Source organism: Salmo salar, chromosome 24, assembly GCF_965601325.2.
Source record: "Salmo salar chromosome 24, fSalSal1, whole genome shotgun sequence".
Classification (NCBI taxonomy): Eukaryota; Metazoa; Chordata; class Actinopteri; order Salmoniformes; family Salmonidae; genus Salmo; species Salmo salar.
Genome location: NC_138314.1, coordinates 11,554,373 through 11,570,483, shown reverse-complemented (window position 1 = coordinate 11,570,483; position 16,111 = coordinate 11,554,373). Strand labels below are relative to the sequence as shown.

At 44.1% G+C, this 16,111-nt stretch overlaps 1 protein-coding gene across 5 annotated transcripts in view; it reads left to right on the top strand.

The window, feature by feature from the left end:
- Positions 1-16,111, top strand: part of LOC106585124 (serine/threonine-protein phosphatase 2B catalytic subunit gamma isoform) — a 72,744-nt gene that overhangs the window by 39,353 nt on the left and 17,280 nt on the right. For all 5 annotated transcript variants that reach the window (XM_014170983.3, XM_014170980.3, XM_014170982.3 and 2 more), the window contains exons 4-6: positions 7,471-7,582; positions 12,253-12,398; positions 13,982-14,121. In XM_014170983.3, the coding sequence (XP_014026458.1) occupies positions 7,471-7,582; positions 12,253-12,398; positions 13,982-14,121 (398 nt within the window). The remainder of the gene's footprint in view (positions 1-7,470; positions 7,583-12,252; positions 12,399-13,981; positions 14,122-16,111) is intronic.

Below are 16,111 nucleotides of genomic sequence, written 5' to 3'. Positions count from 1 at the left end.
GGCACAATCATTTGGTATTTTTTGGGGCTTGGGCTCATTAAATGTATTTTAATGTAGGGCTCATAAAATGTATTTATTGTATGGCTCATCAGGCTCAGTTAACATCAGGCTTGAATTTTATATCAAAGCTCTAATCAAATCCAGACAGGCCTATTTATATGCTTTAGAATGACACTTTGGGTTTTGGCAGGAATAGAGGGTTACCCGGGAGAAAAGTGATTAATTGTCGGGATGGAACATTTGTAAAATACTGGGAAAATATTCAATCCTAGCGAGTGCATTGTGCCTGCTCCTCTTAGTCGTTGCTATCTCTAGCTTGTCCTGATGAACCACTGCACTCACTGGGAGTCTGGGCTGATTCACATTCAACACTTATGCTGCAGTTAACACACTTGAATAATGTAACGCTGCGTGTCATTTAAAAAAAATTGAATTAGTGTTCACACAAGCATATCCATTACAGGCTAGAACACTTAATGCAAGAAGATACAGGTAGCATCCAGCTTTGTAGGCTAACTTTCCTTGCTTGCATACAGCTGAAGCTAACATCAATTCACTAACCTAGTATCAGCAAAATATTGCTGATTTTTAAAGCTGATTGTCACCAAAAACTTTATTGATTCACTTAGTCTCCCCTGCCTCGCGTCTCTACCTTTCAAGATGAGCTTTGTCCGAGCCTCGAACTGACTGCATGTGTGAATATGAGAGTGCACACTTTCATAAAATAAGAGATTGCGTCATCTATGCAAATCTTGTTGATCAGTATAATAAATAAGACCCAAATGGAAAGGAAACAGATTGGGTTTCATCTATAGCCCATGAAATCTGCCTAAACGAGCTCAATATCTCAATACATGTACTCACACCTGTATTGTGAATAGGCCTAGGCTGGCCTACAGCTTGATTTACTGAGTTTTTATCATTAGAGATGTACCATTCAAATAAGTGATTACCGTTATGTAGTTAGATTGGTAAACAACAAAGTCATATTGATTTTATTATTGTGTAATTGATTAATTAATGCATAATTTTTTTTTTAAATCATACATTTCAAATGTAATGATATTCAACTCAAAAGATCTGTCTGGCTCAAGCACCATTCTGTGACTTTGGCTAATAAGCCTGCTTTTTTGGTTTTGAGTATTGTAATGGTATCGAGTATCGTGATACTAAACCTGGTATCAAATACAAAATTCTGCAGAGTTTGACTGGTCCTCAGGGTGCAGAACTGGGCTGGCTGAGTTTTGACCTGTGGGTGTTGAATGGAAGATCCGACGGGGCTATAGGGCTGAGGGGGGTTGAATGGAAGAGTCAACAGGGCCATAGGGCCTGGACGGCTAACTGGGCTAAGCATCGACCTGCTTTGTCTGTGGTTCTGGGGGGCTTTTGATGGGAGGCGATAGGTGAAATGTCACAGATGAAAAGGTGTCGGTGAAAGAGCATAGGGAATGACGGGTGACTCCTGGGCCATTGATCAGCTATTCTAGATTAAATGTTCTCTTCTCCTCATAACCAGACAGGACTCACAGGAAATAGGTAGGCTAATGTCCATCCATGACTCCTCTGGAATCACAATGGAGTTATGTGCCTGTAAAAATCAAGGCTCATTTCACTCACCAAAAAGTTTTTGAAACGCTTATTGTGTAGTCAAGCCTGCGTTGTTTGGTGTTCACTTGATTTTCACTTTACTCCCAGGAAAACAGTGTAAGGCCCTATTAAAATCTATTTTATTTTGCCGACTTTGTTCTGTTTTTCCCGAATTTCCAAAATCACACTAGAAAAACAACAAAAGTGGATGTTCAAATCCACAACAATGCTTAAACCACATCAGGAGACCACTTTTGAGGTCTGTGAAAAATCAGACATTTTTTATTTTAGGTGTTAACCTTTTATTGCAACTGAGCACCAGCCAGAGACTGTTTGGTTAGCAGTGTTTCTGTAGCGCTTGTGATTGCAGAGTTTGCAAACCAAATGGCCACTGGATTGATGCAAATAATCATGATATCGTTCTGCCAGGTAGGCATAGGCTACTTTGTAGTTATCATTTAATTGAGAATGTTTTTGGGAACCTTTCCATCTACCAGAAGACGATAGACATTAAATTAGCATCATCGCTATAGGCTACACAAAGTAGTAGACAAACAGACTGGGGGATTCCTGTGCTGTGTCCTCTTCACAAAGTTGAAGTAAAATACTATGTATTTTGTTCATGTCTTATGATAAACTTGGGAAAATGTATGAATTAAAATTCAGTTTTAATGTCTTGACTCTGTCCACGTTCTCTGCAACACAGATTTTATAGGGCCCTAACAGTGGCAAGTGTTACTTAGTTGACTATCCTGGTTAAAATGACAAGAATGAAATGACTACATGTGCTTTCTGTTACACATCAAATATCTGCTAGTATGATGACCGACTGTGCCTTAGTCTAGGGGTAAGGAGGAGGGTACTGCCAGTGCCTTGCCCTCCTAGAAGGACTGGCAAAGAGAAGCTCTCTTTGATGTGCTGCGTAAATTAAACCAGTGTGTTGACTAGGCCAGTAATGAGATCTACCATTGGACGTGGGCCAGAGGTGGACCACAGCATAACTCACTGGATTTATGGGTGGGTGCGTCCCAAATTGCACCCTTTTCCCCTATGTAGTGCACTACTTTTGACCAGGGCTCATAGGGCTCTGGTCAAAAGTAGTGCACTACATATGGAATAGGGAGACACATGGTGAGCTCTACACGTAATTGCCAGAATAATGGATACTTGAGTAAATAAAGGATACAAAGTATATTGAAAGCAGGTCCTTCCATACAGGTGTGGTTCCTGAGTTAATTAAGCAGTTAACATCCCATCATGCTTAGAGTCATTATTTTGGCTACCAGGCTATGCCCCCATAGGATGACAATGCCCCTGTCCACAGGGCATGAATGGTCACTGAATGGTTTGATGAGCATGAAAACGATGTAAACCGTATGCCATGGCAGTCTGTCACCAGATCTCAACCCAATTAAATACAGGCGATTCTGGAGCGGCGCCAGAGACATCATTTTCCATCAACCAAACACCAAATGATGGAATTTCTCATGGAGAATGGTGTCGCACAGAGTTCAAGACACTTGTAGAATCTATGCCAAGGTGCATTGAAGCTGTACTGGCTCGTGGTGCCCCAACGCCCTGTTAAGGCACTTGTTGGTATGTTCTTTATTTTAGCAGTTACTTGTATCTGTACACCCAGATTGATTTTGTGGAAATGGGCTCAGAAACCTGTGTTCTAGTTCCATATGAAGGCCAAAAATGGAAAGATTGACCTTATCCTTTCGTAGAAGGTAGGTAGCATTACCATTTCAGGCCAGACATTTGCTCGGTCTAAATTGAGGATGTGTGAGCCATCCATTTGATTCTCCTGTTGGCCCTCCTTTGCCTCACCGCCTCCTCATTCCTTTCTCCCTCTTTGATGCAGGAAAGTGCTCTAACCTATGGACCCCTCCCAGTCTCCAGCCACCCCCAGGCAGCACACTGCTGTCTCAGGCTGAAGTGAAGTGTGTGTGTGTTTCGAGGTGAGGGAGGTAGCAGCCACTTGTGTCTGACACACAACGTGCTGTTCTGCTGCCTTTGTCTGCCTCCCCCGCTCAACGCACGCACGCAGGCAGGGAGGGAGAGAGGGGAGAGGGGGAGAGACTCATTAAATCGCCCTTCAGCCTGAGGCACTCCACTCAAAGGCCCTCACTCAGACTAGAGGTCCTTTCACTGACTCTAAACTGCCCCTCTCCTCACCCTGGCTCCCTCCCTGGCTTGAACCTCTCCCCATGGTCACCAGTCCCCTAGTCATTGTTAACCCATGTTTGACAAGCCAAAGAATGACAAGGAGTTGGCATGATGACAAACAATCCCAAGTCCCTACCTGCACTTCTCAGCTCCGTAACACCCCATCCTTCCTAGGAATTCCGGAATTATGGGTAGCGCAATGCCCACTTCTCTATTGTGTATTATTTGAATGGACACCTGCTGGCCTTGGTTGCCTTGGCATCCTGTTCTCAGGACATAATGTAGGGCTCTGGTTGTGTCCCTGCCTGGCTGTATTTTAAAGTAGAGGATGAAGAGTGAGTGGGCTGAGAGAGAGGGAGACAGAGTGGCAAGCCAAGTGGAGACTAATGAGTGCTGCTACCTTGTTTGTCTGTCGTCTGAGGCTGGAAAGTGGAAGGGGAAGCATTCTCATTTGGATTGTAAATGTAGCCCGCTTTTCATATTGTCGTCACACATTAAATGCGGCCCGAACTCTATTTGGGTACTGCATCAAAGAGTGTCTGAGGATAAATTAATTTTGATTGAATCTGGTGTTTTTTTATCCTCTCCCATTGAGAGCCCTAAACGGGGAGAGAGTGACTAGTTTGTTGTTGCTTTTCAGAGGAGACCTGGGCCCGTAGCCACAAAGCAGCGCAAAAAAGGTCATTGGAATCCTGTTAAAACCTGTTTTGACCAAAAAAAATTAAAACATCTCCGAGTAGGTTTTAGGACAATGTTAAGACACTGCCCAGACAAACTCTGAGCCAGGAGTAAAATCAACTCATAAAAGTGTATCGCAGATGGTAATCACTGTAGTTTGAGGCAAAGGAAAGATTGTGATGATGCTCATTGGCATTGTTGCAAATCATGGGGAATAACCAATTGTGATGAGGCATCGCCAGCTGGGAACTCTATAGCACACTTCAGACAACCACGGTAAATGTGACTACATCAAATTTGGCAATGGTTAAAGGTCCAATGCAGTTGTTTTTATCTCAATATCAAATAATTTTTGGGGTAACAATTAAGTACCTTACTGTGATTTTGTTTTCAATTGAAATGGTAAAAAAGAAACAAAGATAGCTTCTTAGCAAAGACCAATTTCTCAAGCAAAAATGTTGCTAGGACTGTCTGGTAGTGGTCTGGGTGGGGAGGGGGAAACTAGCTGTTATTGGCCGAGCGGTTTGGAACTCTTTCATATCGGTCTATTAACTCATTTTACCGCCGGGTGATGTCACTAGCAGGCCAGAACTCCATCCCACCAAAACAGGCTGCGGTTTCAGGCGGTCTTTTCAAATAAACAGTTCTTACACTAAAAGGGCATTATCATACTTTTCATAATTTCACATACTAGTCCAACCTCATAGTGTGGAAATATATTTAAAACACATGAAAATCATGTTTTCGACAGCACTGGCCCTTTGAACATTTGATCATTTTCACCTGACATAATCACTTTGCCTACTCTTAATTATTGACAAAGACAGTATGTTGGCATAACTTAAAAAATATATTTTTTTAGCTATTCTGATGGTTGTTAAAAGCAGAATTTCGACTTACTGTTATATCAACACATTAACATCAAGTCACTAGCTGATAATGTTGCATACAACATTGCATATAATGTGAAATAGCCCTTGTGAAATAGTTGTCAAAGTGCAAGAGATACTGTTGTTGCATATAGATCTAGAATATTTATGGCTTAATCATATATAGAAATATCAAAACATAATTTTAAAGGCCCAGTGCAGTCAAAAATGTGATTTACCTTAGTTTTATATACATTGAGTATACAAAACATTAAGAATGATAGACTGACCAGGTGAGTCCAGGTGAAAGATATGATCCCTTATTGATGTCTCTTGTTAGACTTCAATCAGTGTAGATGAAGGGGAGGAGACAGGTTAATTAAGGATTTTTAAGCCATGTGAGAATTGAGATGGATTGTGTGCCATTCAAAGGGTGAATGGTCAAGACAAAATATTTAAGTGCCTTTTGAACGGGGTATGGTAGTAGGTGCCAGGCGTACCGGTTTGTGTCAAGATCTGCAAGGCTGCACGTTTTCTCACGCTCAACTGTTCTTTATGTGTGTATCAAGAATGGTTCACCACCCAAAGGACATCCAGCCAACTTGACACAACTGTGGGAAGCATTGGAGTCAAAATGGGCCAGCATGTAGGACACCTTGTAGAGTCCATGCCTTGATGAATTAAGGGCTGTTCTGAGAGCAAAAGGTGCGCAACTCAATATTAGGAAGGTGTTCCTAATGTTTGGTGTACTCGGTGTGGAAATGTAGGTTGGAATAATACAGTGAAATTATGATAATACCGTTTTAGTGTAAGAGCTGTTGGAAAATACCTGAAATTTCAGCCTGTTTTGGTGGGATGGAGTTTTGGCCTGTCTGTTTCAAACCTCTGCCAATATCAGAGCTTCCTGATTACATATCCCTCTCATTAGGCTTGTCCAATTAGGCCCATCACTCAGACCACTCCCAGAGGTTGACACAGGAGTGAAAATTAATTATTGTCCATCTTGTCCTGTCAAACTTTTTCGCGTACTTGTCTGTCCCATCCTGATAAAAATCACTTCCGACCCATGCAAATTTTTATGCGCAGCCTGGTTGTAGATAGATACTTTCGAGTCGCGTTGGAGACAATTTTAGCTAATCCTAACCTTCTCCTAACCTTAACCTAATTATCCCAACCTACCTCGTTAATTCTCCTAACCTGCAACGAAAAGTCACTTGTTATAGTCAAAACCAGAAGATATTCCCTGAAGTCTTTGTTTCCACTAATGCGATACAGACGCTCTGCGTGTGAGTAGCCTAGCGACTGCTCGTTTTGGCTGCTGCTCAGCGCTCACGAGACAGTTGCCTGTACACAACTGATAACAACCAAATGAGAACCCGCAGGAGTCCTCTTCCCACTTGTAGCAAAATTCTTGCTTAAGAAATTGCTCTTTGCTAAGAAGCTATTTTTAACCATTTTAATAAAAAAAATAATAACACTAAGGTACTTAATTGTTACCCTGAAATTATTCGATATTGCGATAAAAAATGGCTAAATTGTCCCTTTAACAACTCCAAAGCAATTGCGTGTGGCACACAAACCACTGACTCGCTGCATTTTTCTATTTTCAAGACACCTGCTGGTACAGTAACGCTTAACTGCTCATGAGGTGTCCTAAATACAGTATCTATCGCCTAGATGGGACTCTTATGACTGAATAAGCTTAATGTATAGCTTTTATTTTTACCCATAAGGATAGGTGTAAAGTCTTTATTCTCAGCACTTACAACCAATTTCTACTCTTAGGCACTTTGTGGATACGACGCCAGTTTTAATGCGCTGTTTTATTGTTTTTATTTTTGCAGTGTACTGTAGACACAGGCCATCTGGTTGGTTGAAGAGGTGTAGGCAAACCTTGGGCTGGGGCGTATCTGTTTTAAACCACCTGTTACAGTTGACAATTCTCCTCGTCCTTACAATCTGGGGGGCCTGGTCCTGTGGTTCTTCTATCATTTTGTGGGTTTTGACCTTCTCAGCCTCAACAGAATGTAAACGTTTATTTTGTGTGGAGATTTGTGATTTTATAATTCATGTTGGGCATTCAGAATCTATGTTGGGGTTGTGTGCTTGACATTCATGCCCTGGTTGCCTTGTGTCCCTCACTCGCTCTCTGGCTCTCTCCTCTCAGTGTGTGCTGTACCTCTGGTCACTCAAGATCAATCACCCGACCACACTCTTCCTCCTGCGAGGGAACCACGAGTGCCGGCACCTCACGGAGTACTTCACCTTCAAACAGGAATGTAAGTATACTGTCACTGCGGCATGATATGTCACACCAATGAGGGCGAGCCTAATGTGATGCAACACCGTAGGGTACTACTTAGAGATCAAAGGCCCTCTGCAACCTAGAGAAGCAGACTTGGCCCTACTCTGCAAACAGACAAAGTACATACTTGAAGGGGACATTCTTCCCCTTAGCTCTGTGGCTTATTGATGCTCTTATGATAGTGCAGTATTATTTGTGGCTGATGAGCTTAGCAAGCGTTCAGTGACAGACAGACAAACCAAGAGATAAACAGACACTCAGACAGAGAGATGGAGTCATTCGCAGAGACAGACACACGAGCGCGCGTACGCACGCACGCACACCCACGCGGGCACAAAGAGACAGACAGACAGACCCCTCCCTGCCTGTGCCCGTCTCCCTGATTGAACAGCCTCCCACTACTATGACACATCAGGATCAGGAAGCCTGTCAGTCACAGTTCCCAATAGTAACATCTCATTGTTCAGATGTCTTTATCCATCGTGCATAGAGACCACGTCTCCTCTTCATGGTGCAGCCAGACGGCGAGCTGCTGAGGCATGGAGAGCAGCCAGCCATGCAGATGTCGTTATTCAGACAGTTACACACAATGAAAGAGAGCTGACACACCCACAAGGTGTATGTTTGTGCACGCGTATGGGTATGTGTGCGTGAACACTTATCGCTGTGCATTCAAGAGGCGGCACAGGTGTGAGGCATTAGTATGCAAACCTCATCAAAGAAACAAACCTTACTTTGGCGGACAGGAGAGGCAGCAACAACATTGGCAAACGGCATTTGAATGGGAAGAACCTATTGGAAAGAAAGATGCTTCGGTCTAATTAGTTTATAATGAATGCATTCATTAGCATGCATTTAAACTAATTGAGAAGCGCTCGGCTGACAGAGGCAGTTAGCATTAAGCAACAGATGGCGCCACTGATAAGTGTTGCTCTTTTCTTCAGGATGAAAGTCAACATACTGTAAGAAATGGACTGCTTCCCTCCTGCTTTAGATTTAGGTGGCGTTCCAGGTCGTCGTTTAGCAGTCACCCTGCACAGCCGAAGATTTCTAGATCATGTTAATGTGGTTTCTTGGGATGTTTCTCCAGGTGTTGTGAGATCGGATCATCTGAAAAAAGATGACCTGGAACACCACCGGAGAGAGAGTGTGTGTGCCGGTATGTTTCTCAGGCATTTTGAGAAGCGACAGGTCTTAAGACACTGGGCGTGTTCTAAATGGCACCCTATTCCTTATGTAGTGCACTGCTTCTGACCCGAGCCCTACGGGTGCCATTTGGGACACAGACTGCGCCTAACCGTTGAGCCCAGTCAGTCCGTGTCTGTCTGTTGTTACTAAAGCCTGGTCTCGTAACAGCAGTACTGATCCATCCCGGTCCACCCACATCTTTCAGGACCTTATTATTTCTCCTCCACGGATGTCCTTCTTACGCAGCCAGGAGTTCGTGTAACTGACAACAGTTTAGCTCTGGGTCCTTTATGCACCTTGGGGAGATACATGGCTTTTTCACTTGATCGGTTACATCTTTAGCTGTAGATTAAATTAGCTTGGCTATTATCTAGCCCTAGTATTTCAAAGAGACTTGCTGTTTGACTGTTGTTGTTTTGGTTGGTTTTTCAGCCTTTGGGTTTGTGCAAGGCTATTGCAAGACTGCTAAATTAACTTCTGTGTTGCTAGAAAGGCCTCTGAACATTTTAACCATATCAGGAAGCATGAGTTCCATACTGACTTCAAACCCTTAAGGCCAAATGAATGGAGTGCGCTGCAGTGCCGTGCTCTCTCCCTTCCCTACCTTGGAATAGTTTGAATGCTACTCTCTCTCACCCCAGGGACTCACATATTATCTTGCTTTCCTTGAGCTCTCAATGAGAATGGCCCCTGTCCAGCACTAGGTGCTGAACAAAAATATAAGCACAACCTGTAGTGTTCGTTTAATGAGCTGAAATAAAATACATTTTCGATACACACACACACACACACACACACACACACCACACACACACACACACACACACACACACACACACACACAAAAAGCTTCTCTCAAATGTTGCGCACATTTGTTTACATCCCTGTTAGTGAGCATTTCTCCTTTGCCAAGATAATCCATCCACCTGACAGGTGTGGCATATCAAGAAGCTGATTAAACAGCATGATCATTTCACAGGTGCACCTTGTGCTGGGGACAATAGGCCACTCTAAAATGTGCAGTTTGGTCACACGGCACAATGCCACAGATGTCTCAAGTTTTGAGGGAGCATGCAATTGGCATGCTGACTGCAGGAATGTCCACCGAAGAGTTTGCTGTGGGTAGAAACAAGTGTTATAACTCTCCAGTTGTCACATTCGCTGAGGTTTCCGATCTTTGGCAGTTTGACGATAAGGCTTTATTTTCCAGTCTTGTGGCTCCCACATCTTGCTAAAGAGATCAGTCAGCACTTTGGTAGCTGTGTTGACATCAGCTTTAAGTAGCTCAGCCTGCTGAGAGAATCCCTGGTGCTTTGCCACTCTTCATAGCCTTGATGGCTGCTTGGACCTCTGCTTCAACTGGTGGGTCGGTGTCTTTCCCATCAATCTCATCCGAGGGTGGTGGGTCTGCTGGATCATTAGGCTTTGGCCAGTTGAGGACCTCTTCAAAGTGCTGGACCCATCTTGCAGTTTGTTCCTCTTTGGTTGTTAACATTTTATCCTTGTCTTTGACTGGCATTGTGTGGTTGCTAACTTGGCCACAGAGCTGTCTTGTGATCTTATATACAGTGCTTAGTTCTCCTCTTACTGCAGCTTGTTCTGCCTTACAGGCCAATTCCTGGACAAAGGCTCTCTTATCCCTTCAACCACTCATTTTACGTCTTTGTCCATGGTCTTGTATTCTTGCTGTGCTCGCACAATCAGCCTGGGGGATTTTGCGCTCAGCAGTTTTTTGCCCAGCCTTCTCATCTATACTGAATAAAAATATAAACGCAACAATTTCTATTATTTTACTGAGTTACAGTTCATATAAGGAAATCAATCAATTTAAATAAATTAATTCGGTCCTAATCTATGGATTTCACACGACTGGGCAGGGGTGCAGCCATGGGTGGGAGACCGGCATAGCCGATCAGAATACGTTTTTCCCCCACAAAAGGGCTTTATTACAGACAGAAATACTCCTCAGTTTCATCGGCCGTCTGGGTGACTGGTCTCAGACGATCCTGCAGGTGAAGAAGCCGGATGTGGAGGTTACATGTTGTCTGCGGTTGTGAGGCGGGTTGGACCAAATTCTCTAAAATGACGTTGGAGGCGACTTTTGGTAAAGAAATTAACATTCAATTCTCTGGCAACTGCTCCTGTGGACATTCCTGCAGTCAGCATGCCAATCTGTGGCATTGTGTTGTGTGACAAAACTGCACATTTCGGAGTGGCCTTTTATTGTCCTTAGCACAAGGTGCACCTGTGTAATGATCATGTTGTTTATTGATATGCCACACCTGTCAGGTGGATGGATTATCTTGTCTTTTGAAGTTTCAAACATGGTGCGGACCTTCCATGCTCTAAGGCGGGCTGTGGTTTTGGGCCCAAGAAAACGTATCGCGCTCCTGATTTCTCGGGTGGGGCTTTCATCTGGTCAGTGTGTGTAACTTGTCTTTCACAAATCTGATAAAAGTTGTCTATTAGGCCTGAATTAAAAGAAGCTTAAGCAATCACTTAGGAGGACACGACATCCCCTGCGGAGTAGCTAGTAACTGTGGAGGTAGTGGTTGAAAACATATAGGTTACCAGGCCCAAATGACGAATGTGGGAGCCACAAACCAAAACCACAACACCCTCTGAAAACCCAGGCTATAGCTAATTGAGATGATTCCCTAGCAGTTATTTTGGCATGCATGGTTTTTCTGGATCAAAAAGTGGCTTAGGTGGTGGGTGGGGGCAATTGGCCGCAGTCAGCCCCAATTATTGATGCCCCCATCTTGGCTGTGGAGAGAATTTCTGTGTTTTTAAAGCAAACTTTTTGCAATTCTACACATTTTGCCATGGAGCTGAGAGAAAATGTTGCAGTTTTAAAGCAATTTTTTCTGCAATTCAATGCTTAAACATTATAACAAAATCAATACTTCTGAATTCAGGCGCACCGGTTTGAGTTTGTGAAGAACCGCAATGCTGCTGTGTTTTTCACGCTCAACAGTTTCCTGTGTGTGTCAAGAATGGTCCACCAGCCAAAGGACATCCAGCCAACTTTACACGTCTGTGGAAAGCATTGGAGTCGGGGCCAGCATCCCTGTGGAACGCTTTCGACACCTTGTAGAGTCCATGCCCAACGAATTGAGGCTCTTCTATGGGCAAAAAAATCGTAATATTAGGAAGGTGTTCCTAATGTTTTGTACACTATGTATCTATGTCCATTATATTTTCTACATATGATTTTAGTCATAAAGTTTACACTGAAATTGTTTTCCAATCCCGAAAATGTATTAAATGTATATATATTTTTTTACACTTTCACTTATGCAGAAAAAACCTGGCATGTAGTGAAGCTTAGTTTGACCTTGGTTACAATTGAAGTGGTACTGCCTCATTTCATCAAGAGTTTAGCAAGCGCAAGTAGATGCTCTCTGAAAGTGATAGTGAACCATATCTTATGTGAATCCCCTGTTCCATGTTTAGGTAAGATCAAGTACTCAGAGCGCGTGTACGATGCCTGCATGGAAGCCTTTGACTGCCTGCCACTCGCTGCTCTCCTCAACCAACAGTTCCTGTGTGTACATGGTGGGCTCTCACCAGAAATCAACTGCCTAGACGACATTAGGAAAGTAAGTCCGTGTTTGACTACAAACTAAGTTTGGATGAATTTAAACTCAGCAAAAAAAGAAACGGCCCTTTTTCAGGACCCTGTCTTTCAAAGATAATTCGTAAAAATCCAATAACTTCATAGATCTTCATTGTAAAGGGATTAAACACTGTTTCCCATGCTTGTTTAATGAACCATACATCATTAATGAACATGCACCTGTGGAACGTTGTTAAGACACTAACAGCTTACAGACGGTAGGCAATTAAGGTCACAGTTATGAAAACTTAGGACACTGAAGAGGCCTTTCTACTGACTGTGGAAAAACGCCAAATGAAAGATGCCCAGGGTCCCTGTTCATCTGCGTGAACGTGCCTTAGGCATGCTGCAAGGAGGCATGAGGACTGCAGATGTGGCCAGGGCAATAAATTGCAATGTCCATACTGTGAGACGCCTAAGACAGCGCTACAGAGAGACAGGACGGACAGCTGATCATCCTCGTCGTGGCAGGCCATGTGTAACAACACCTACACAGGATCGGTACCTCCGAACATCACACCTGTGGGACAGGTACAGGATGGCAACAACTGCCCGAGTTACACCAGGAACGCACAATCCCTCCATCAGTGCTCAGACTGTCCGCAATAGGCTGAGAGAGGCTGGACTGAGGGCTTGTAGGCCTGATGTAAGGCAGGTCCTCACCAGACATTACCGGCAACAACGTCGTCTATGGGCACAAACCCACTGTCGCTGGACCAGACAGGACTGGCAAAAAGTGCTCTTCACAGACGAGTCACGGTTTTGTCTCACCAGGGGTGAGGGTCGGATTCACGTTTATCGTCGAAGGAATGAGCGTTACACCGAGGCCTGTACTTTGGAGCGGGATCGATTTGGAGTTGGAGGGTCCATCATGGTCTGGGGCGGTGTGTCACAGCATCATCGGACTGAGCTTATCATTGCAGGCAATCACAACGCTGTGCATTACAGGGAAGACATCCTCCTCTCTCATGTGGTACCCCTCCTGCAGGCTTGACAATGCCATACTGCTCTTTCTGTGCGTGATTTCCTGCAAGACAGGAATGTCAGTGTTCTGCCATGACCAGCGAGGAGCCCGGATCTCAATCCCATTGAGCACATCTGGGACCTGTTGGATCGGAGGGTGAGGGCTAGGGCCATTCCCCCCCAGAAATGTCCGGGAACTTGCAGGTGCCTTGGTCGAAGAGTAGGGTAACATCTCACAGCAAGAACTGGCAAATCTGGTGCAGTCCATGAGGAGGAGATGCACTGCAGTACTTTAATGCAGCTGGTGGCCACACCAGATACTGACTTACTTTTGATTTTGACCCCCGCCCCCCCCCTTTGTTCAGGGACACATTATTCCATGTCTGTTAGTCACGTCTGTGGAACTTGTTCAGTTTGTCTCAGTTGTAGAATCTTGTTATGTTCATACAAATATTTACACATGTTAGGTTTGCTGAAAATAAACGCAGTTAACAGTGAGAGGATGTTTCTTTATTTGCTGAGTTTAGTAGATAAAAAAAAAATCTGTGATCAATCAACTTTCTTTGACTCACGGTGCTGTTCGTGTGTATCTGCGCTCCACAGTTAGACAGGTTTAAGGAGCCTCCAGCATTCGGCCCTATGTGTGACCTGATCTGGGCTGACCCAGGAGAGGACTACGGCAGTGAGAAGACAGCAGAACACTTCAACCACAACTCTGTTCGAGGCTGCTCCTACTTTTTCAGGTATGCTACCTGCTCTATATCAAGGTTCAGCTACCTAAGAAACTTATATGGCCAATAATACTGGCCATAAGTTGAAAATAATACGGTTTGCTACTTGAAGAGCTACTGGAGACCCACCAGGGATACAGCTGTGTTTTAGTTAGTTGAAGTATAGGCCCCTGCACTGTCCAGTTCGGGAGTATACTGTAAGGTATTTACCCTAGGAAGCGCCAGTCCATTGCCTCCCTAGCTGTACTAGCATTCAGAAAGTTTTTCCACATTTTGTTACAGCCTTATTCTAAAATTGATTTAAAAAATTACTCAATCTACGCACAATACCCCATAATGACAAAGCAAAAACTGTTTTTTATAATTATTTTCAAATGTATTAAAAATGAAAAACTGATATCACATTTACATAAGTATTCAGACCCTTTACTCAGTACTTTGTTGAAGCACCTTTGGCAATGATTACAGCCTCAAGTCTTCTTTGGTATGACGCTACAAGCTTGTCACACCTGTATTTGGAGAGTTTCTTCCCTTCATCTCTGCAGATCCTCTCAAGCTCTGTCAGGTTGGATGGGGAGCGTCACTGCACAGCTATTTTCAGGTCTCTCCAGAGATGGTCGATCGGGTTCAAGTCCGGGCTCTGGCTGGGCCACTCAAGGACATTCAGAGACTTGTCCCGAAGCCACTCCTGCGTTGTCTTGGCTGTGTGCTTAGGGTCGTTGTCCTGTTGGAAGGTGAACCTTCCCCCCCAGTCTGAGGTCCTGAGCGCTCTGGAACAGGTTTTCATCAAGGATCTCTCTGTACTTTGCCTTGATCATCTTTCCCTTGATCCTGATTAGTCTTCCAGTCCCTGTCGCTGTAAAACATCCTCACAGCATGATGCTGCCACGACCATGCTTCACCGTAGGGATGGTATTGGTCAGGTGATGAGCGGTGCCTGGTTTCCTCCAGACGTGACGCTTGGTTTCATCAGACCAAATAATCTTGTTTCTCATGGTCTGAGTCCTTTAGGTGCCTTTTGGCAAACTCCAAGTCAGCTGTCCTGTGCCTTTTACTGAGGAGTGGCTTCCGTCTGGCCACTCTACCATGAAGGCCTGATTGGTGGAGTGCTGCAGAGATGGTCGTCCTTCTGGAAGGCGCTTTGTCAGATTGACCATGGGGTTCTTGGTCACCTCCCTGACCAAGGCCCTTCTTCCCCAATTGCTCAGTTTAGCCTGGCGTCCAGCTCTAGGAATAGTCTTGAAGGTTCCAAGCTTCTTCCATTCAATGCTGCAGAAATGTTTTGGTACCCTTCCCCAGATCTGTGCCTCGACACAATCCTGTCTCAAAGTTCTACAGACAATTCCTTTGACCTCATGGCTTGGTTTTTGCTTTGACGTGCACTGTCTGTCAAGTGTGGGACCTTATATAGACAGGTGTGTGCCTTTCCAAATCTTGTCCAATCAATTGAATTTATCACAGGTGGACTCCAATCAAGTTGTAGAAACATCTCAAGGATGATCATTGGAAACAGGATGCACCTGAACTCAATTCCAAGTCTCATAGCGAGGGTCTGAATACTTATGTAAAGAAGGTATTTCAGTTTTTTTTTTACTTTTTGGTTTGTCATTATGCGGTATTGTGTGTAGATTGATGAGGGAAAAAATAGTATTTATTCCATTTTAGAATAAGGCTGTAATGTAACAAGTGAATGGGTCTGAATACTTTCCGAATGCACTGTATATCTCTTTCCGCTGTTGATGGGTTTTTGCCACGCTAACTAAATGCAGGTGTCCGGCTAATTGCCCGAGCAGTCTTTGATGAGAGGTGGAGTAGGCTGGTGGGGTCATTGTAGAAACCCAAGTAAAAGCCGGTCAGCCACATAGATGGGCTGCTTCCCAAATGGCACCTTATCGCCTATATAGTGCACTACCTTCGGCTATGGCCCATAGAGCTCTGATCAAGGAAGTGCACTGTTTAGGGAATAGGGTGCCATTTGGGATTCATATCAAGTCTGCTCTCC